This window comes from Manis pentadactyla, chromosome 12 (genome assembly GCF_030020395.1).
Source record: "Manis pentadactyla isolate mManPen7 chromosome 12, mManPen7.hap1, whole genome shotgun sequence".
Lineage (NCBI taxonomy): Eukaryota > Metazoa > Chordata > Mammalia > Pholidota > Manidae > Manis > Manis pentadactyla.
In genome coordinates this window covers 59,984,531-60,007,317 of record NC_080030.1, presented here as the reverse complement: position 1 = coordinate 60,007,317, position 22,787 = coordinate 59,984,531, and the positions used below count along the sequence as shown (strand labels likewise).

General features: G+C 36.9%; 2 protein-coding genes across 7 annotated transcripts in view; one reads left to right on the top strand and one right to left on the bottom strand.

The window, feature by feature from the left end:
* Nucleotides 1-8,977, top strand: part of L3MBTL3 (L3MBTL histone methyl-lysine binding protein 3) — a 106,948-nt gene extending 97,971 nt beyond the window's left edge. For all 6 annotated transcript variants that reach the window (XM_036903816.2, XM_036903818.2, XM_036903817.2 and 3 more), the window contains 3 exons: nt 3,918-4,087; nt 4,307-4,369; nt 8,107-8,977. In XM_036903816.2, coding sequence (XP_036759711.2) covers nt 3,918-4,087; nt 4,307-4,369; nt 8,107-8,250 — 377 coding nt within the window. In that variant the 3' untranslated portion in view covers nt 8,251-8,977. The remainder of the gene's footprint in view (nt 1-3,917; nt 4,088-4,306; nt 4,370-8,106) is intronic.
* A 2,205-nt stretch (nt 8,978-11,182) lies between these two features.
* The window catches only part of SAMD3 (sterile alpha motif domain containing 3), a 41,864-nt gene continuing 30,259 nt past the window's right edge, over nt 11,183-22,787 (bottom strand). The window contains exons 8-11 of the mRNA XM_036903813.2: nt 17,778-17,978; nt 13,630-13,801; nt 13,060-13,142; nt 11,183-12,838 (exon numbers count right to left, since the gene is read on the bottom strand). Coding sequence (XP_036759708.1) covers nt 12,554-12,838; nt 13,060-13,142; nt 13,630-13,801; nt 17,778-17,978 — 741 coding nt within the window. The 3' untranslated portion in view covers nt 11,183-12,553. The remainder of the gene's footprint in view (nt 12,839-13,059; nt 13,143-13,629; nt 13,802-17,777; nt 17,979-22,787) is intronic.

Below are 22,787 nucleotides of genomic sequence, written 5' to 3'. Positions count from 1 at the left end.
CTCAGAGGAAGTTCAGAAATAGGTGCTCCAGGATTTAATGGTACTCAGCGGTATCTAGAAATCATGTTCCACCTGTCTTGTTATGCTGCCTCGCAGCCATATCTTGGTCAGAGATGGTTCTGGAGGGCTAGCCATTCAATAGTGTTCTACCCAGTTGGGAGGAAGGTTAGGGTGAGGGAGTGGTGCTGGGCACGGAGTTTCCAAGACATTGCAAATACCTCTTCTGCTTGTATCCCATTAAGTCATATGGCCCCATCTAGCTGCGGGGACATGCAATCTTCATTCTGGGTATAATTATGTACCTAGCAGATAACCTCTACAATTACTTTCTTAATAGATGATTATTAGCATTCATGCTTAATTAGTTCCTGAAGATGAATTTCTGGCCTGGGACCTACTGAGTCAAAGGATAATAATGCACAGGGAACCTGCTGGAGGTGAGAGGAAAGACTTTTGCCAACTGCTTCTTCAGACTTTGAGTGTTTTGTCTTACTTCAGTGTGATGATGATATAATGGGAAATGTCTTCTGTCTCACTGAAAGGTGCAGTCTGATCAGTGCAGAGCATCCTGCTGACCCTGAGGGCATATGCAGGAGCTGGTCCTGTACAGCGAGTGAGGGTTTGAAATTTGAACGTAAGGGATCCTAACAGTACAGTACCTGTACTATGTAATATCTCATGGCTTTGTAGAGCCAGGCACCTTTGTGGTACTATATTCTAAGACTAGGAACTGCTTTTCAGCTATTCCTGATTTGACTTCTGCATAGATTTCATCCTTCAAATGTGGCATAAGAAATCTTATTTTTTATTTCTTTTCTACTAAAACATTCTGATCCTTATGCCATTTCAACATGACCAGGTCTCATTGTCTCTGTCTGTCTCTCTCATACATGCTTCACTAAAAAAAAAAAATGTTTTATTTTAAGAATAATTTGTGATTATTTGATTGAATATTGGTCTGAATGGATTGATTCATAAACATAATATTATTTTTCTCTGCACTGTGCTATGTTTCTTATTTTAATATACTATAACGTTTCTTAATTCTTGTCTTGCCACTTTTGAGTATGATACCTTCAGTTCTACAAATAAAATTAGTTGTTGGATCAAGAATCAGAAAGAATTAAAATTCCCACTCTATAGTAATTTTAGTCATTCTTAGCCTAAAATATTTTTACCTACATTTGTGCTTAAGCATTGCTGTCCTAATTTATTTCTATTTTAAGCAAACTAGAATAAAAACATTTTTTGAAGAAAGAAAAAAATACCACAAAAAGCCATTGCTTTTTACTGGGGACAGGGGTGGCACTGATCATCATACCTTCCTAATTTCAAAGAATTAGTCTCCTATTTTTGTTGAGAGTGTTCCTTCCCCTGTTCCTCTTTCCTTCCCTTCCTCAGGATATACCACAAATACACATCCCTAACAGCCTTAAAAATTAGAAGTCATCTAGGCAGTGTCTAGACAAAGCAAAAAGTTTCTTACGACAATATTTTACCTTGGCAGGGATTAGTAAGAACTAGATCTGGAAATCACTCCCAGTCGGTTCTACCTCCCATGGTAGGGAATTGAGTAGAACTGCAGAACTTTGAAAGGAAGCCCAAAACCTGAAACCACATGGGTGGGGAAGAAGAGAGTTTGATATATAAACCTTTGATAAGTTCTCATTTCAGAAAACTTAAAAAAATACAGAAAAATTCCAGTGTTATTTTTCATGCAGGTAAATAGTTTGAGAGGAAGGTGGTAAGAAATAAGACTCTAGTGAAATGATGGTAGCAAAAATGTCTTCCAGAGCAAAAGACTTTGTTTTCTGAAGCACATTGTGCATATTCAAACCCACTCTTCCTTACTCTTAGCACTGAGGCAACTACTTTAAGCCAAAGTCTATTTGCATGTATTTTAGTCTATATCACATGTTAAAGTAAAAACCTGGAGTCATGTTTCTATGTGATTCAAGGAATCAAATGCACATTCACTTAAATGAAGTGGTTTTCAGGGTAAGCAAAGATTTCTTCAGTAGTTGTTCAAAGCACTAACCATAGTAGAACTTGTGTTTATTAAAAGAACCTATTGAGAGTAAAAAGGAAGACACGGAGTGGGAATAGATGTTAGTAATACTTCAACAAAAGATCTCCGCCTGGAGTATATATAGGTAACTTGTACAGATCAGTAAGGAAGAAGACAAGGTGACCCAGGGGAAGAAGTGGGCATAAAACTTAATACTTCACAAAAGAAGTTCTCCTTATGGCCAATAAGCATAGGAAAACATTGTCAACTTCCTTAGTCATCAGACAAATGCACTTGTAACCACAGTGTGATACCACGACACATCCATCAAATTGGTTAAAATGAAAAAAAGATACCACATGTTGGTGAGAAAGTGAAGCACTGGTAACACTCTTACACTGTTAGCGGATGCATATCACACAGCTGTTTTGGAAAATGAGCAGAATTTGCTGAAGTTTAATGTACACAAACGGTGTAGCCTCAGAGTTTCACTCTGCAGTATATGTGCAGCAGAAATACATATATATGTTCAAGAAAAGGCATGTACAAGAATGTGCATAGCAGCACTGTTGCTAGTAGCCAAAAATTAAAAACAACTCAAGTGCCCGTCCATTCCAAATCAGTCATGGAATACTCATAATAGAAAGCCATACCACAAAGAGCAGGCGAGCTGCAATCATACACAGCAGCGTGGATGAATCTCACAAATGTGCTTTTGAGAGAAAGAAGCCAGACACCAAAGTTTTCATCTAAATAAAATTCAGAAGTAGATTAAAGAATCTGTGGTGTTGAAAGTCAGCAGAGTGGTTACCCTTGCTGGGTGGGGTGTGATTGGAGGGGACACAGGGAGACTGGGGTGTGTTGCCCTGTTCTGTTTCTTAATCTGGGTGTTGGTTACATGGATGTGCTCACTTTGTGAAAATTCTAGGAGTTTTGTACACTTATGATTTGTGTACCTTTCTATAAATCTTACTCGTGAAGGAAAAAAAAATTTTTAAATACTCAGAGATACAAAAGCCCAAACTTAGGTGACCATCTGGCAAAGATGTATGGCGGAATTGAAGTACTGCTGTAGCTGAGCTGGTGTGTGTGTTTTGGGGGTGGTGACTTTCTTCTGATGAGCTTTGAGTAAGTAGCTTCCAGAAGAGATTTCTGTTCTAAAGGATTTTTAGGAGATAATTATTGAAAAACTCCTAAGAGTCTCAAGGACATAAAATCGTTTCCAAAAAAATCTTAGGAGAGCAGCAGTGAACTAGGTTTGGATTCAGAAGATCTAGAAGATAAATAGAATGTTCTGTGTTTTAATTTTGATGTCCACAAATGAAAAAGGACACAAACATCTGTCTTTCTGCTATTTTATTTTAATTGTAATAACTTCATATCCTCCAAAAGAAATTAAGTTGGCTGTTTTAAAAGTCAAGGTGTGATTAGGAAATAGAAACTGAAAGGACAAACTAGGGCAGAGATAAAAGGAGAGAACAGATATAGTAACTGCAGGGTAAACACAGCGGCTGGACTTGAGTGTACAACTTGGCTGCTACCTTTAGGGCATCCAAAGCTGGAAGGGAAACAAATACAGTTTCTTAAGGTGGGAGTTATTTTCCTTGTCACCAAAGCTCTGGGGCAAATTTCTATCTGAAGCATTAAAGAGACAACATCGAATACCCAGTGACACATGTCTTCAATAGTGGGTGATGTAGCAAAGGTGTAAGTTGAATTTACAGGTTGTATCTTAAGGTACCCTTCTGTAAAGACAAAGAAGAGTGCAATTATTCAATTGCTAAAATGTTGAAAAGAACCAATGTTTTAATTGACCTTCCCAACTCATTATTTGGAGGAGACGCATGGCATTTGGGGCTGTTTTGGGGGCTTTCCAGAGGGTGATTTCCCATTTGTTTAAATCACTCAGGTGCCCGGGAAGAGCCTGGCATACAGCAGGCACAGCGTCGGTCGGCTGTCTTTCTGTCCTTCAAGTCCCCAATTCCATGTCTGCCTTTGCGCTGGGAGCAGCAAAGCAAACTCCTTCCAACCGTAGCCGGAATCCCTGCCAGTAAAGTTTCCAAATGGAGCACAGATGAGGTATATCTCACTTTCTCTGTCTGCCAGGGAGTAGAGAGAGCAGTCCTGGTTTAAGAGTGAATACAGTGAATGTGTATGGGGGTTAGTCATTTTTTCAGAAAGAGAAGACTTTATACTGAGAGAAACAGCTGAAACATAATAGGTTAAATATTTTGAACCTGTAGCATTTAGATTCTGACTTCTTTTTTTAAACTAGATTTTTTATCTTATTTTTGACAGGTATCAGAATTCATACAAAGCTTGCCTGGGTGTGAAGAACATGGAAAGGTATTTAAAGATGAAGTAAGTGTTGCACTAAATTGCAGTATGTTACTTAATAGGATCAAAGCACCAAAATGGAATGAATGGTGAAATATTTTGAATTGGTAGAGGAGGGAAGAAATGAGTTGTATTGAAAATGCTAACACTGATGCAGAGTTGTCTAACAAGCAGCATGAATCAGCTGTATAAAAAAGTCTTTGTATAAATTAGATGCAAAGGAAATGTTTGTACCATTTTATGATGCCCCACAGCAGTATAGGCTCATTATTAAAAAAAAATAAAACACATTATTGACTATATTCCCTAAACACAAACTTAATACAATGCATGTATGGTACAGAAAGAAACCAAAGAATGAAATAGTAACATTTTATTTTTAATAAAGTGAAATTAATTCTGATTATTTTATTTCAGACATCATTTTAACACCAGGATTAACTTTATTTGATGCTTATAATAAATAATGTTACCATTATTGCTGCAACAGTCCCTTAGATCTTACATAATTGTCAGTAATGTTTATAATAACTGAACATTATGTGTTATAGTGAACATTATGTTCATTAAAATCGGCCTTTGGAAGATTATTTTATTGTTTTCAACTGCCTGTTCATCTGTATGGCCAAAGCTTCAATATAAGGTGTGATTAATAATGTTACCACCTATACTGAGCATTAGAACTAAAAGGAATTCAGCCTCTACACTAGGAGTAATGCTATTTGAGCACAGCAGGAGACGTCTCTAGAGACCTCTAAAACCAGGCCATTTGCCTGTCAGCTCCGCTAAGCAGAACAGTCAAGTATCACTCTGATCTTGGCTACTGGGAGGTAGAAAGAAGACTAAGTAATCTCAGAGGCTTTTTCCCACACCTGCTGTCCAAGGTGATAACCATCTAGACCTTGTTTGTGCCTGTTTAGCCTCACTGTAAGAATCGTCCACTTTCACTGAAGAGCCTCGAGTCTCAGGACGGCTGCCGGCCATGAGATTGGTTATTCTATTAGACAACATTTATGCTTTAGATGGGTGTCTGTTAAAGCACACAAAGATCTGATTCTTCAACATCCTTTTTCTGATTTATGTTCTTATTTCAGAAATGTTTCATCTTTCTAGTTGATCTAGTGGATTGGCAATTATTCAGATATTTAGCTCCTTTCCCTAGCTCCTGAGTGTCTTACGGACCACTCTCAGTTAATTTTTGATCCCTGAACAGACTCAGACACCTAAAAGGGAGGCTGTTGTTCTTTCTCTGAAAATGTGTTAGTTATTAACTTAAAAATGGTGAAACATCTTTAGTAAGAAACTTATAAGTACATCTATTTTATAAATTCTGTTTTTGATTCTGTTAATATCTAGATAATCCGTGTGGATTTGCTCTGTTATTTAGTTCAAGGTTCAAATTCAAATGGTATATTATTTCTTTGAATAAAAGTTTTTTTCTTTATGGTGTATTATCTTTGGAGAGACTCTTTGGGCACCAGATATCCTCAAAGCCAGATCCTTTTTGTGTGGGGTGAGATAGTGAATGTTCTCTGTCCACATGTATCATTCATATATCCACCCATTCTTTTATTCATTCATCTTATAAACTCTTGTTAAATTCCTACCATATATATGTTACTCCATGTAAAGATTGTTGTGGAGATAGCAAAACGCAGCTTTCTCTCAAATGTCTCACAAGGTCAGCAGGTGTTGTTTTAAGTTCTAGAAGTAAGCCATATAACAGATCTAACTAAAGTCTTGTAAGTCATCATTAGAAGGGTAAAGTACAGGGGTTAGGATGGGCTGTCATTTGGACCCATCCTTGACTGCTCTTTCTCTTACACACTCCACATCTAATCTGTTGAAGATCCTGTTGGGTGTGTTTTGAAAACTTCCAAGGATTCTGACTACCTGTCTTCCTCCACCTCTACCACTCTGGTCTGGTCTGAGCCAGCATCATCTGACACCCAGATTTGTAATAACGTCTTAACCAGTCTCCCTGCTTCTGTTTCTGCTCCTCTGCAATCTGTTCCCAGCAGAGAGTGATTCTGCTAAAACATAAGTCAAATCATGTCCCTCCTCCATTCATATGCTTCCAACGGTAAATCAGAGGAAAAGCCAAAAGCCTTACGAGGGCCCACTATCTGACAGCCCATTACCCCTCTCACCTCTGACTTCTGTGTACTCTGCCCTTGCTTACATGTTCCACACTCTCCTTGCCTCCCTCGGATTGTTCAGGCATGCTCTGGCTCTGCCCTCCGCCCGGAATGTTCTTCCTCCAGATGTCACATGGCTTACCCCTCTGTCCAGAAGCCACCTTCTCAGTCTTGCTTCAGATTGCCACCACTCATCTGTCCCTCCTCCACTGCCCAGCCATCTGCCCAACCAGCTGTTTTTTCATAGCACAATCACCTTTTAGAACTTTTTATTATTCACTAATTCCTAATTAATTTGCTTATTAGGATTTTTGCTTTTAGTCTATTCTGTCTCCCACTACTAGAATGTAAACTCCACAAGGAATCTTTGCTTGTTTACTTATGATTGAAGTATCTGTTTAATTCTCTTCTGTATGTCCAGGCACAAAGAGAGTATCTGGAGTATAATAGATGTTTAATAGGTTTTTATTGAGTGAATATATTCACACCTTTACACTCTGAGAAAGACATTCAAAGAGCTTGTTGCTGTGATTTGCAAAGTTAAAACATTGGAAAAGAACCATGAGTGGAAAGAGTAACAAAATGAAAGGCAAGAACCCCGAATTCCAAACCATCCTTTAGAATTTTGGGCCTTTAGCCAAATACTTAAATCTCTGGGAGTTAGAACAATTTCTATGCATTACAAACCAAACAAAAAATAAACCCAGTATCACACTGCAGTGACCACTGTTCTTAGATAGTACTTTCTTGAGTTAACTTCCATCCAGTTGAGGCTTAACCTTATGGCCACACATCAGCACAGCCTGTACATAATACACTATTAGGCACTGCCTGAAGATGAGGTTTTTCTTTCCAGGGTAACCTTAACCTTAACAGTAATAATTTCCATCACTTCTCCTCATCCTACTCTTAATGTTAAGATCCCAGCCTCTCAGTTTTCTGAATGTTCCTCTTCATTGGCTATCTGTCAGGTTCAACTCTTACACTCAATAGTCTCAAGGTTGTAATAAACCATTCAGTTTTTATAGGGAGCTCCCTGGGAACTGGTGTGTTAGTTGACACTTTCATTAATGACTTCGAAGACTTCTATCAGACTGGTCATTCTAGTAAGATGTGCCTTGGTTGAGTGGAGTGTTCGTAGACCCGCCTCTCTGCTTGGCCTCGCCTTACTAGAGAGCCTTCATCAGACAAGCACAGGAGACCAGAGCAAAATGACTCCAAAAAGCAATAGAACAGAACTCAGAGCTGACACTTGTCTTACACTTGGAAATTAACATTGGAATGTCTTTTCTTCTGGTTTGTATGACAGCAGGATGTTTCCTTGCTGAAAATTAGCGAAAATGTATTCCACATAATTGTTACTTAAACTTGTATAAGGTGACTATAATTCTTACTGATTAAATGTATAGACAATTTAGATTTATAGGTTTTTTATTTTTACAGGAAAGAGGAAAATCTTAAGAAACAACTACTTAATTATGTCACCCTTCATTTAGTAAACTGTTTACAGAATTTAGAGTGGTATTAATTTGCAGTATAGAGACAGCAGATAATTTAGCCTTGAATATTTCCCACACTACATGCAACTAATTCACAATATTTATTCTTTTCTTCCCATTTTAGCAAATTGATGGAGAAGCATTTCTGCTTATGACCCAAACAGACATTGTTAAAATCATGAGCATTAAGTTGGGCCCTGCTCTCAAAATTTTCAATTCTATCCTGATGTTCAAAGCTGCAGAGAAGAACTCTCACAATGAACTTTGAAGACAGTACATTTTGAATACCGTCAGCTTTCTGCTTTAAAGCTCATGTTTTATTCAAAGCACAAGGACAGTATAACTCCCAAGTAAGAAGTCTCTAGAACTCAAAAGAGCAATGCTACCAGATTATTTATATTCCTCAAGAGACAATATATATGAATTCTTATGAGTGCTTGAGCTTTTAACCCCAGGCACTAACAGCAGTCCTCTTTAGGTTCTGTTCAGTGAGCTAAATTTATCTTTGTAAATCTTTTTGAGGCTGGGGTGGGGGTAAGGGGGGACTTCATTAATTATTTATGGATATGGGGGGGGTCAGAGTAAGAACTTTTGGCATTTTGTAAACATTGTTGAATTCTCTTTCATGTACACTGTTTCTTTTTCAATACTTTCAGGAACCTTTTTATATAATCAAACTTCAACTTAAACCAAATTTGTCAAAACCTGGCTAAGTTTAGCCCATGGGACTGTTACCTGTATTGTTAATTCTGTGCCATATTTTGAATTGCAACATTATGCTAAGTATAACTTTGCAAGTCATGATATTGCCTAACTGCTTGTCATAAATTTGTTGGGGCTGAATAGTTGTAAAGATTACTTTTCTTTATATCAGTGTTTTTACTTTTGCACGTATTATGAATGTTAAGCAAATTACTTTTCACCAGCATCTTTACTATAATTACCAAAAATGTGTATATAAATGAAATTGAAAAATAAAATATATGAATAAATTAGGTGATGTATCTGAATGGCATCAATCTCATACATCGTGGTGCCTTATGTGTTTGCAAGTGTCTATCAAAGAATATGCAGTTTATCTGAGGCAGTGTTTGTAAAAATCTAAAACTATTTGTGAGATTATCTTGAGCTTCTTTCTAATTGTCATTGAAATAATTGTGGTGCTTTTCAGAGATAAAAGACTTGACCTGTCATTAGAAAACACTAATCCATAAAGAGCTCTGTCTCAGATCTTGCAGTGTCCTCCAGATCCAAAGGTTTTCTTAAGGGTAGGCTGAAAAGAGAGTGTGTAGGTTTTATTGAAAAGCCAAGGGTGTAAGCGAGTAAGCAGCACCAGTTGACACAAAGATTATAAATGCTCACTGATCGGAGAATCAACTTCCAAAGTAATTATTCAAGAACCTCCATTTGGGAGAAATTTCTTTCTCCGTGGAACTGTTCGCCTCACTATCTAAGCATGCAGATGCACTTTAAATGACAGCCCTTGATTGTCTTTAAACTGATAGCTGGTAGTGTTTCTTTTGCAAGAATGCATTTCCATCACAAAAGGTAAATTATTTTATCAATCTTTGAATGAAATTTCTAATTCTAGGATTGGACATTTATTAAGGACTATTTTAAAAGTAATAAGTAAATTTGAAGCATGCTGTCTGAATTCTGGGGAAAGTTACACCTCTCCCCTTAGTTGCTCTCATTTCTTCTGATATAGGACTTAATTAGCAGCCTCTGGCATTTGTTATAATTCAAGGTAAAACAAGGCCTGTGACATCTGCAGTGTCCCATTCATTTATTTGCATGAATCCGCTTAAGTTTTTCATTGTTGGTTTTTTTTCCCTTTTTTATGTTTTGTTCAGAAATTGTACTTTCAAGTTGCATTTGTTATACCTGACATGAATGAAATAAAATCTTAATTGCAGATACTTTTTAACACATGTATGGTTTTTAAGAAAGCTTATTAAATAGGAGTGGGTGAGAGCAGGAACAGTATCAAATACATGGGCATTAGCTGGCTATGTAATCAGACTGTTAATAGATTCAGAATTGTTTGTCAAACTATGTCCCAGATGGGGTGAATGACAAAATTATTTTTTCAAAAATTATGTTGTGAGGTCAAGCAGGCTTCACACCCATTGGGGATTTTTTCCTTTCTGATTTAAAGCATGTATTATAACAAAAGAGAATTTTGCTTTTCAGTTTTCTTTTCTTCTTTTTTTATTGAGGAGTAGTTGACATTCAATATTATATTAGTATCAAGTGTACAACACAGTGATTTGATGGTTCTACACATTACAGTATGCTTACCACTGAAGTATAGCATCTGTCACCACCCAAAGTTATTACAATATTATTGACTATATTCCCTATGCTATACCTTTCATCCCTATGACTTATTTTACAACTGGAAGTTTGTAACTCTTCATTCCCTTCTCCCCTGCAACAAGCCACCAGTTCTCTGTGAGTCTATTTCTGTCTTGCTTGTTCATTTGTTCATTTGTCTTGTGTTTTAGATCCCACATGTAAGTGAAATCATATGGTATTTGTCTTTGTCTGACTTATTTAGTCAGCATAACACCCTGTAGGTCCATCCATTTTATCCTGATGGCAAGATTTCATTCCTTTTTATGGCTAAGTAGTATCCCATTATAGATATGTATCACATTTTAAGAGACTTTTAAGTGTTATTGAAAACTTTTACTCTTCCCAGGCAGCATGTGTATATAGTAAGAGGTAAGGCATTAAGCATACTTAGGGCAGAACAGTATACCTCAGGGAAGAGAAACCTTTTCACCATTTCATCCTTGGGAAATAGTCTTAAGTTTTCACAGTGGAAACTGGGAGTTGTGATGACAGGGAGGTCCCTGAAATGAGAGAAGCAGGCTTGAGTAAGACAAGAGAGAAGGATAGGGCATATGGAACTGATAGCACCTTCTCATCTGAAGGCATTTTAAAAATTACAAAACACTGTGCAAGTCAAATGAGACCTGCCTACAGGTTGGTGCCAGGCTGCTGTTTTGCATCTTCCAGATTCAGTGGACTCAGCCTCCAAAGAAAATTATATTATGTGGGTTATGTTAGTCAAGCAATGTATTTACAAGCGGCAGGGCCATGCTGGGCCCTGAGGACAGCTGCGCCCTTGAAAGAAAGTATATGTGCTTTCTTTCAAGGGCGCAGCTGTTGTCTTTTTTGGAGCCAAACCACCAGTTTCCCTGCAGCTCTGTGCCTGATCTCTGCTCTGCTCTAAAGGAATAGAGAGAGACCTTGGTTCAGCTTCAGCCATAGAGACGGTGTGTTCCTCCCAAGGGGAAGGATCTTTGAGAATTTGGTAGATTCATTTAGGAGGAGAAATAAGATTGTGAAACCAAAAATGGGGGAGTAGGGAATAATTGGGGGAAATAAAGACAAGTTTGTAAGGAACTAAAGGCACATGCTAGGGAAAGGAAGGAAAATGGGAACTGCGGAATAAGGACTTGGCTTATGCAAATGACACACTCCGAATTACTCTTCCTGTCCAGTCCTGTCTTTATAGTGAATATATATTGCAGAGATGGGCAGCTGATCCTTCATTTTCTTCTATCTCACTGACTTAAGCATCATAATGAACAGTCCTTAGAAAAAGGTTATGGAATAAGTATTTTGCAGTACAGTTGACTGTTGAACCACATGGGTTTGAACTGTGGGGATTCACTTATGTGGATTTTTTTCAGTAAACATACCGGAAAATATTTTGGAAATTTTGGACAATTTGAAAAAAAGCATTGTTTTTCTTTAGCCCACTTTATGAATACATATAACAAGTGGCCCTGGGAGTGAAAGCCAGGGTGTACTAAAGATGCAAACCAGCCCGAGTGGCAACCAGAGCAGACCCGGACAGCTGAAGGCAAGGCCAGGGAAATGAGAGGCCACATGGGGGGACAGGAACCAGGTGCATCAGTGCATCTCAAGAGAGAGGGGTAGGGGGTATGACACAGCTCCCAGACAGTCAGCATCTGCCAGCTAGGTCGGCCCGCAGCGTGGAGACCAGGAATGAAGCAGCCCCTGCTCTCAGCTAACATGACTGATGGGAACAAAACACCTGGAACCAGGCAGGTCAGCTGGGAGAAAGAACTGAGGAGTATGTGCATCTTCTTAAAATGTCCAAGTTCAAAATGGTTCCGAGCAATGTACAGGCCAAAGAGGCGGCCCATAGCCACAAATGTGCAGCTGCTGGGCATTAAGTCTTTCAAAGTGAGTACTGTGGGTTAAGTGCAAGTTCATGCATACCCTATTCTGAAGGATTTGAGTAAATCTGAAGTGTAGTGTCTTTTAAAAACCAATGCATCCTTGTTCATGTAATCTGAACCGTGGGGTTTCTTAGAAGCAAATCAAAATAAACAGCTCTTTAATTGAGTAGTATTTTATTACAGAATTCCACAAAGCATTTAAGTATAAAGATAGAAGGCATGGAAATTCATTTGCATCTTTGAGACAAGATGATTTTCTAATACCTATCTCTATGACCCTAAATCAAAACAATTGTTTACAAAGTTTCAGTTGTCCCAGGGGTCAGGTCTGATATAATATTTAGCATGCTATTAAGTGGCTAGGTGTTGAAACCCAACTTCCTTTTCCTTTTCTTTCATACAAGGAAAACAGGGACTGTGCATATCAAAAATCAGTGTGTCCAGGAAGTTGAGGGTTTGGGATAGTCTTCTTGGACACTCAATCCCAAATACAGGAAAGGCAGCTATGAGGGCAGCCATGGCTGTAACACAGTCCTCCACCATTGTGAGCCTCTCTTTTTCTAAATACAAAGAAAATTCACAGTCATCGATGTTGAAAGGATTCTTAACTTCTAACACGGGTGTGGACACTTGCACCTGGAAAAAAATAGTAGAGTCACTACCCTGTGATATGTAAAATAGCTAAATAATACAAAGTGCCTCAGTTTGACTATGGTATTACAATAAATGAGCTTGTTGGCACATGTCGTATTTGTAAATATGACAAAAACACCCTTCAAAATAGACCAGTGCCCTGCTTTCCAATAAATTATGATGATGTGAAAGCTCAAACCAGTGATCACTGACGTACAGCGTACCTTCTCATTCACAATGACAAAAAGGCTGGGATCGTCCCCAAAAACATCTGGTAGAAGTAAACATGTGGCTGTCATCTTCATATCTGTCAAAGCAAACACGTTTATACTCCAAGTAAAAATAAGCTTTTATCAGTTGTAAGCAAAGCCGTATTAAAACATATGTACTTTTTAAAGAATCATTACCTTCTAGAGAGAACAAACTAGCCTTCTTAGATCAGTCTTTCAGAACCATTTTAATCAACATCCCCTTCTAAAAAACATTCAAGATCTCATGTTCTGCTATCCAGATTATGGCCAGAATATGAGAGTTCTGTACACTGTGCATCAGCCAGGATGATTTTAGCATGCTTTATCTTGTGATTTGCATTATTAAATTAACAGGTTACTAGCTTCCTAAATATAATTTTACAATACCAAGTGCACTTTTTAAATCTATACCTGAACTCCTATTTGAGAGGTTATTTTTTCTTTCCCACATTTCACTTTATTACCAAAGTAGAGCTTTTCCCATTACCGCGAGTTACACAGATTCCTGAGGCCAAGTCCCCCCACTTCCCCAGGTTTACTAACATTTCAACATGTCCTCATCTGTGTGCCGTTTCATTTTTTCTTGCAATGCAATGTTGATTGGATTGTCCACCACTGAAAAAGAAGTCAGTATAGTCTCTGAATAGGATTCCAAAATGTGCCTTGTTTTCTTATAAATATCTATCCTTGTAAGAAGTTGGAATTCTCTGAACAGCTGAAAAAAATAAGAAAAACAACAGGTCACAAGAAAAGCTAGTGTATAGAATGCACAGAAGTAACTTTCAGGATTATATCATACTTAGAATGCTAGTCTAAAGTACAGTATACTATTTGAGTAGCTTTATGGAGAATAAAGGCTTACAATAGAGGAGGAGAAAAGAATGAAAAGCTGAAGTCAATAGGAAAAAAAAAAAAGTAATGGACATGGTCAATTTCTAAGCCCATGGAAGTAAGACTTTGAATCCAGACTCAACTAAATGAGGGTTCCGAAGTATATATACATATTTCGGCTATTTGGTTACCCAGCTGAAATTCTAGGGTCTTACATTTCTTTAGGTAAACTACATTGTTAGATTTGGGCAGTGTCCAGCAAGAAGCGAAAGAAGAAGACTTGGATGCTGGGAAGCAAACCTTGAAAAATGCCTAACCATAGCATCCTAAAGGGAAAAGGCAAAGCTTTAGAGACAGAAACACATGCTGAAAAACAATATAAGTGTCGGAAATGTAACTATAAGGCGAAAGCAAAACCAGTTTGCCTGTATGGAAACCCCTTTACTCAAAGCCACCTTTGTCCGCCACTGTCCAAGATCTCCCCCTCAGAGAATTTCACCACGACTGCCCCCTCCCCACCTCTTTTTTTAATAGACATTATAAGACAATTCACCATGCACACTGGCAGGATTAATGTAATCATCGCTGTCCCTAAAACTGTAAAGAAGACTGACATAACCCACTGGGTCTCATCATCCCTTGAATATTTTGGTAGATCATCAATTGGCCAAAGCCTCGGTCCAAAAGTAGTTATGAGAACACTGGAATGCCCATTCCCATAAAGGCATAGTGGCTCTGTTATCAAGCAACCCTTAGTGGGCCACTACTATAGATTAATAACCTGAAAAGGGGTTCTCTCAGCAGGGAGCTGTGAAGGGAGGCATGAAGGTGGACAATCTGCTGTTTTCCTGGGTGCGTAGGTAAAGGATTTTTTTTCATCTTTTACTTTGAAATAATCTCAAGTTTACATTAAAGTTGCCAAATTGGTAAACCGAGCTCATAAATCCCCCTCATGCACCTTCCCCCTGGGCTAACATTTCTTGTCCATTTGAAAGTAAGCTGTAGACATACTGCGCTCTTACCACTTAACCCTCTGTGAGTATATCCAAAGTACAAGGACACTCACTCTCCTGTGTAACCAGAGCACAACCATCAAAACCAAGAAATCCAATCACGGACCCCACTGAAGTTTGCCAGTTGATGTCTCTTTAGTCTCCTTCACTTCAGTCTGAAACTGCTTCTTCATTTTTCCTTATATTCCTTGACATTTTTTAAGAAGCAGAGTCCAGTTACTTTGTTAGTCTCAATCTAGGTTTGTATGACATTTGTCCATGATTTCTCACTTTTGGCAAGAAAGCTGGTGCTTCTCACTACATCAGGAAGCCTAGGTGGTAGTTGCTCCTGTTACTGGAGGTATTAACTTACATCACTTGGTTATGATGGAATCTGCCAGGTTTCTTCACTGTTAAGTTAGTTTATATATATGCTGTACTTACTAATACATAGTCATATTGCATGAGGAGATCCCTCAGTTTATCTAAACATCTGTTCCTCCCGTGACTTTCATCCATGAGACAAGCATCCACTGATGATTCTTGCCAGAATCCAGTATTTCTGTGATAGTCGCCAAATGGTGATTTTCTATTCCATCATTTTTTCTAAATTTATTAGTTGGTTTTCTACTTTAGGACAGAGCTTACTCGTCTCTCACATTTGTTTATTCATGTACTTAGATCACTACAGATTAATAAATTTCTATTTGACTCAAATGGTTATGACTGGTCCTTTCATTATTTATGTTAATGATCAGATTGTCCAGATTTGATAAGCAGGAGCTGCTTCAAGCTGACTTTTGTATCCTCTAGACATATCCTATTGGTCTGTGAGCACTTCCTTAATTTCTGGCACACAATATTTCAGGCTCATCTTGTATTTTTTCTGGCCCAGCCCTGCAGTCAACTATTTCTGCAAGAGCCCCTGGTTCCTTTTGATGGAGAATGGTATTTAGAAACTAAGATTTAAGCGCTTGGTTTGTTCATTGCTAAAGGTGTTAATGCTCTATTGTAGAGCAAAAACATCTAAGCTGGGATACAAAGCTAGGAAATATATCTTTGCATATAATACACACATGTAAACATACAAACATCTATAACTTAATGTATCTCTATATAAATATTAAAAACCATATTCACATGTATGCCTTCAGTTCCAACCCAACACCACAGGGCTTACTCTGACATACTCCTTTTCCACACATTTTTTCTTTTACAGTGAGAAACATGGCTTTGATTATCCTCAATGTATTTACTTATTTGCACAACCTTCCCCAAAACTCATATAACCAAATTCTCAGCTGTGAATGGTTAGCCACAGCAAAGCCCCTCTCTCCACAGTGCAGGTTTTGTCCAACAGGTTGCTAATCTTAATCCTTTATGTCGTTCAGATTAGATCATTTCTAGTAATCTATCTTCAAGTTCACAGAAAGTTCACACTTTCTTTGAAGGTCCCAGTATGTATTTCCTTATCCAGTGATGTTTTTATTTCAGGTAAGTGTATTTTCAGTTCTGAATTTCAATTTGGTTTTATATATATATATATATATTATATGTATAAAATATACATACACATGTGTCTACATATATATTCACATTTTATATCTCTATCTCTATCTATATATAACATACATATAATATATATATATACACCATTTCTCTGCTCAGATACCCCACAGCAATAATACCGGTTCTTAGCAGCTTCCCCACCAACAGAATGATAGACTGGCCTCTGATACCAGATACAACACCATTTAAGTAGCATTACCTTGCAGGGCTGGGGAAAGGTTCTCCAGAAGGATGTATATGCTCTATATTAGCATCCAATACGTGGTGCCAGCTCTCCCATAGCCAGGATTCACAGGTGGAAACCAGAGGGACCCCACTCACTATTACCCCTAGTTACCTTCTGGTAGGAAGTCTGGATTAAATCGTGTTCCTTTAAAGGGTGTTAAATTTTGTCTGGCAGGCAGTTAAATTACTGGTCAATCATTTTGGTCCTGTCAGACTTGATTTTATCATTTGTTTGGGAAGGTCTGTTTTGGTTTTGTCCACCCAAAGAATAAGAAAGCAAACACTAAGCACGCTATGGTTGCTGAGAGAGGATGAGATACAATACTCCACATGCAGCACTGAGAACATGCCCGCTCAGTGGTAAGCACTCACGTGATTGCTATAGATATTATTATCAAATTAAACATGCAGGCAAATTCTTATTTCAGTGTTCTGGGGAAGAAGAAAAACATAAAACTTTTCATTTTCAATGTAGTTAATGATGCCCACAGAATTAGTCCATGAAATGTGTTCTCAGGTAAAAATTTTGATGAGTAATTCATTATATACTACAGCTAGAATTCCACTAAAAATAGCACCCTTTAATGGCCTTTTTAAATAAGTTACATGGAAGGATTTTAGACTGACCCATTAAACTTTATATATTTTAAGACCTCTTTATGAAATGATTTGGAATTATAAAGGAAATAGATTTTGGGTTATGTTGCATACATATATCTGTTAATATATCTCTAACAGTTCCTTAATAAGCTATTCTGACTATCTAAATGCAATCAAAGGGAAAATTTGTGTCACACTGCCAAAACACCCCTAAAGTAGTGGTCCCCCAGCCTCTACAATATGTCTAAAGGCAGAAGACTCTTTAATTTGCTGGCAGCCAGTGCATATTATCAGAATATGCTTTCAGAAAGTCTTACCCAATTGTCCTGGAAGTACCTCCCAGAACCTTGCACACCTTACTGAGATTCACACCCACCATCTTTCTACACAGTCTGTTAGCACTCCAAGAGGAAAGAGAAAAAATAATCAATTTGGACACTACAATCAAAGAGTATCCCAAGTGAATAAAGATACCTGGTAAGGGCACTTCAAGAAAGGAAACATTTTAAGAATGTCCTTCAGAGGTGTTCTGCTGCCAATCAGCTTTCTTCTTATTTCCAGTGTCTGGCTCATCCTCCTATCAATTTCTCTCCAGTCCTTTTCTCTTTTCACATATTCTTGCTGTAACCAGTTAATATCATTGTCTACTTCAGAATCTAAACAAACAGTTTCTTCCTGCAAAATATTTTCAAAATGTCAACATGTTCCATGTCTCAAGTGACAGTGCGACACTTCATCCATGAATTATGGGCTGTTAATGCACACTCTTAAGAATGCACTCAGAAGGTAAGCATTATCATGTGTGATTATGCTTGGCCTTGAATATTGTTACCAAATGGACAGTCTTTAATGTTACAAACAAATCAAATAGTTAATTACTTACTATGGAATTATAATCTGTTCTCTTGACATATCTAAGAGTTACTCCATTTTCTACACACCCATCCACCTGGAAATCTAGATTCCCCAGAAGGTTCACACTTAACAGGGATGTTTGTATTTCTACTCAAATTTTACAAGACAAAATATTAAGAAGAGGGACAAAAGAGGTTTGAAATGAAGGTTTTGTTACTGCTATTATATTTTTCCTTTTCAGATGACTCAAAATGATAACAGTAGGTATTTTGTGGTGCTAAATCAATAAACTGTCAATTTTATTTCTTGTACATTGGTTACCTTATTGGGGTGGGATGGCTAAGAAATACTCCCACATATTCTTATTAAAAATCTAAGACAATCAGCATTGAAGAGACAAGAAAAAAAAATCTTTCTAGAAAAATTCATTGAGAGGACCCTCAGGTGAGCTGTAACTAGTTCACAGACTGTCGTGCTGACCAGAATGTGAACAGATGTTACCTGTAAAAGATAAAAAAGATGGTAAAGATCCTAAAATTCTTCTTTATAACTACTTTTAGAAGCATGTTAGAAATCTTCAGGTAGAACGACTTTCTATGAACATAGATAGGGTGACTAGCAAGACGTAGACCAAGTGAACAATTCCTTAGAAAAATATAATTTATCAAACAGAGTAAAAAGAAATTGCATATATTTAATTAGAAAATAAAAATCTTCCCACAAAGAAAATACCAAGACTTGGTATTTTCACCAAACTTTTGAAACAGTGTTTCAAATGTATGCAAATTAAGGAATCAGAAAAAAGGAATTCTATGAAGAACTCCAGTCCATTCTGTGAATCCCCAAACCTGAAAGAACAATATAATAGGAAGAAAAGGACAAGTCAATCTCATTCACGAACAAAGTTGAACATTTAGGAACAAGGAACACCTAAGGAGTTTATCCTAGAAATGCAGCAATGGTTGACATCAATAGGGGAACTAGAGAAACCAAGGGAAGTACGGTTTGCCATTACACTTCACATACTTTCATACTGAAACCGGAATTCTGGGGCCACTGTAACGGAAAGATTTGGACCAAAAAGAAATAGGTTTTGAGAAATGTAGCTTATTAGCAGTTTTGTAATTCACCTGGATTATCTAAATATGTGTAAATATCATATACTGCATTCACCAGTTAAAGTGGGAAAAAATAATGGTCTCAAATAATACAGAAAAAAGCATTTTATAAAATTAAACATCCATTTAAGATTAAATAAAAAAATTTTTCTTAAAAGACAAAGGTAAACTTTTAAAATTTATAAAGCCACCTACCAAAAACCCAGAGCTAACATTTTTAATGATGAACTTTCAAAAGAATTCTCCTTAAAATCAGAAATAAAACAAGGATGTTCTATTATACTCTTACTCAGTTTGTGCTAGAAATCCTAGCCAGAATAGCAAGATAAGAAAGAAAATACAAGAGGTATAAAAATTGGAAAGAAAGAAACAAAATTTTCACCATTCATAAGTGATATGATTGTTTAAGAGAAAACTCAAAATGATGTACAAATAATTTATTAGAATTAAAGAGAGATTTTCAGAGCAATGAATGTAAAATCATTGTTTACTAATAAACAGAAAATGTAACTTACGATTGTAACAAAAACTATAAAATACCTAAAAATAAAACTAATAAAGATGTGCAAGACCATTATTGAGAAAATTACAAAATCACTGGAAAGTATTAACAAGACCTAAATAATAGATCTACAATGTTCACTGTTAGAAAAACTGAGTATCATTGGGTAGTCATCTGTCTCAAAACAGAGCTATAGATCCAATAATATTTTTGCCAAAATCTAAAAATCAATCAAAAATCAAATGTTTTTCTGAAGAACTTGACAAGCTGATTCTAAAATTCTTATGAAAGATTAATAGGCCTAAGAAAAACCAAGGCATGCCTCAAAAAACAATTAGGTAGCGATGGAAAAGTATTGAGACATTTTAATAACTATGTAAAAATAAGGGAAGTTGGTAGTCATGTAGGAATAGATAATTTTAATAGTGTAGCACAGCATAGCTTCTAGACACAGAGCTATGGAAAGAAGAGGAAAGAGGGGATGACATCACATATCCCTGGGAAAGAGAAGGACTACTTTATAAAAGGTATAGGAAATTATTTTATCCCTATGAGGGGAAAAAAAAAGAAGAAAATTGCTCTATACCATACCCGTTTATGCAAAAATTAATTTGACATGGCTTAAGAACTTAAATGTTAAAGGCAGAAATAAACTTTTTAAAAATATAAGAATACTTATTATTTCAAGACAGGAGTTCCTAAAAGCACTAATCATAATAGAAATTATTAATAAATCTAGCTGCATTAAAATTACAAACCTTTTACCAAAAGACACCATAAAAAATTTAAAAGGCAAGGTACAAATCGGGAGAAGACAGCAGGTAAAGGAGTAGAATACACAATATATAAAAGATTTTTACAAAAAAAAAAAAAAGTTTCATAGAAAAATAAGCAAAAGATATGATTGGGCATTTTACAGCAAACTTGAATATTTCATAAACATGAACAGATGATAAACCCTATAAATAATTAAAATGAAAATTAAGACTAAATAAGGTACCATTCTTCTTCCAATCTATTGTTTTCTTGGGATAAGAGGGGGTTATCTTGGTATCTTATCTAAATGTTATTTTACTTGGGGTGTGTGGCAGAGAGAGGTCTGATAATAACAAGCTCTGTTCAGCCAGTTTAAATGCTACAACCACCTAGGAAAATAATTGGTGGTTATAAAATTGGTCTGATAAAACAACTTATTTGAATACCCAGTGTGCCAGCAACTCCACTCCTAAGTATCTATGTGCTTGAAAACAGCCTGCACATACACACCAAGACATACAAGAATGATCAAGGCTGTGTAGTTCCTAATATCAAAAACTGGAAACAAGCGTCTGTCAATAAGAGAATTGCCAAATAAACTGTCTTTTGCTGTTACAATAGAGTTTTAAGCCAATATGAAAATGAACGAACTACACAGCAGAACTTAGCCTGGATGAATCCCAGTGACATTTGACTGAGTAAAAGGCAGTCATTGATAACATACTATTTTTGCACCATCTAAGAAATCATACATGCATACATCGAATCTTGTCTGTGTGTGTATATATATACACACACACATATACATGTTAACAGGTGACTTTTTTAAATGTGACGACTAGAAAATTTTAAATCACGTGTGTGGTTTGTATTTCTCCTGGACTGTGCTGCATAGATGCTAGGCTTTCTTTCCTTCATAAGCAATTCCAATCATTCCTGTTTTCAGTTCTATTGTCATCAAATTGACTTTGGAAATGATGCTTGCTTATGCAACTTAACAGACTCTTTGCTTAGCGTTCTTCATGGGGCTCAGTCAGCAGCGAAACTACGACTTTGCCCCATGTCTTCAAGTGCACAGCTGACATGTAAAACTTCACAGTAGTAGTAAATTTGCCACCTGCTGATGGCAGTAATTGCATTATATCCAGAATGCAATAAACTGTCAACATTTTTCTTCAACTTTTGCTGTCTTGTTCAGTTTTGCACCCTGAGAGGAACATCTGTGGAAAAGACTATAAAAATGATTAGTGTTTATACAATAAGTCATTATGTGTCAGGTGCAGCTAGGAACAAACAGTAAATGCCATAAAAGACATCCAAAGGAACCTAGGAGACAGTCTCAGCATTTGACTGTCTAAGCGGGGTTTGCCTAACTTTCAATTCCATTTTCTTTCTAAGCCAAAGAAAGCTAAGAAACAAAACTACTTCATGACTTCCGAAGTTATAGGTTACATATTTACCCAATAAGTAGAAAAAGAAAAATTTTAAGAGAGGAGTAAATTTTAAGTACAGTGTTAGTAATTTAGCACCAGGCAGGCACTTTATTTATTTATTTATTTAGCAAATGTTTGGAGGACTTTGGGATACAAGGACACCTTGCAAAGATTTATTAAATCCCTGCATCACTGTCCTAGACATCATATAGGTTAAAATAAAGTATGTTAACCTTTCTAGAGAGAGTACCACCACATTTCCAGCATATGTTTGGGTTTTTTTTTACCCCCATCCCCAGCATGTTTGATAGGACATTTCCCATCAAGATGGGGAAAAATACTAGTTTTATTTATTCCATCTTTCAGACTTTGAAAAACATCCTTAAAATGAAGGTCACATAAATTAACCAGAACATTATATTAGTATTTACTCCTAGTATTGAGGAGCTAGAAAGAATCTCCAAATGGATTAACTGAAAAAATGAAAATTACATATTTTTACATAAAGCAAAATAATGTTTCCTTATATTTTAAGCATTTTGTATTATGATATATAACAATGCCTTTCATGGTCCTCCCCAACCTAGATATAATACAGGATACAGTGAAATCCCTGGGGAGGATGGAAGGATCAGCTAGATCCTCAAAAATGTCTCTGTCACTTAATGAAGGCAGCACCAATAGAGAAGAATCACTTGGATGTGGAACCACAGCCTCACACACTATGCCTGCAGCCCCTGGCATTACTCAGAAGGGGCAGCATTATTATGTTGTGCCTCACAAACCCTAGACCTTAAAGCACCAGAAGCTTATTTATCAC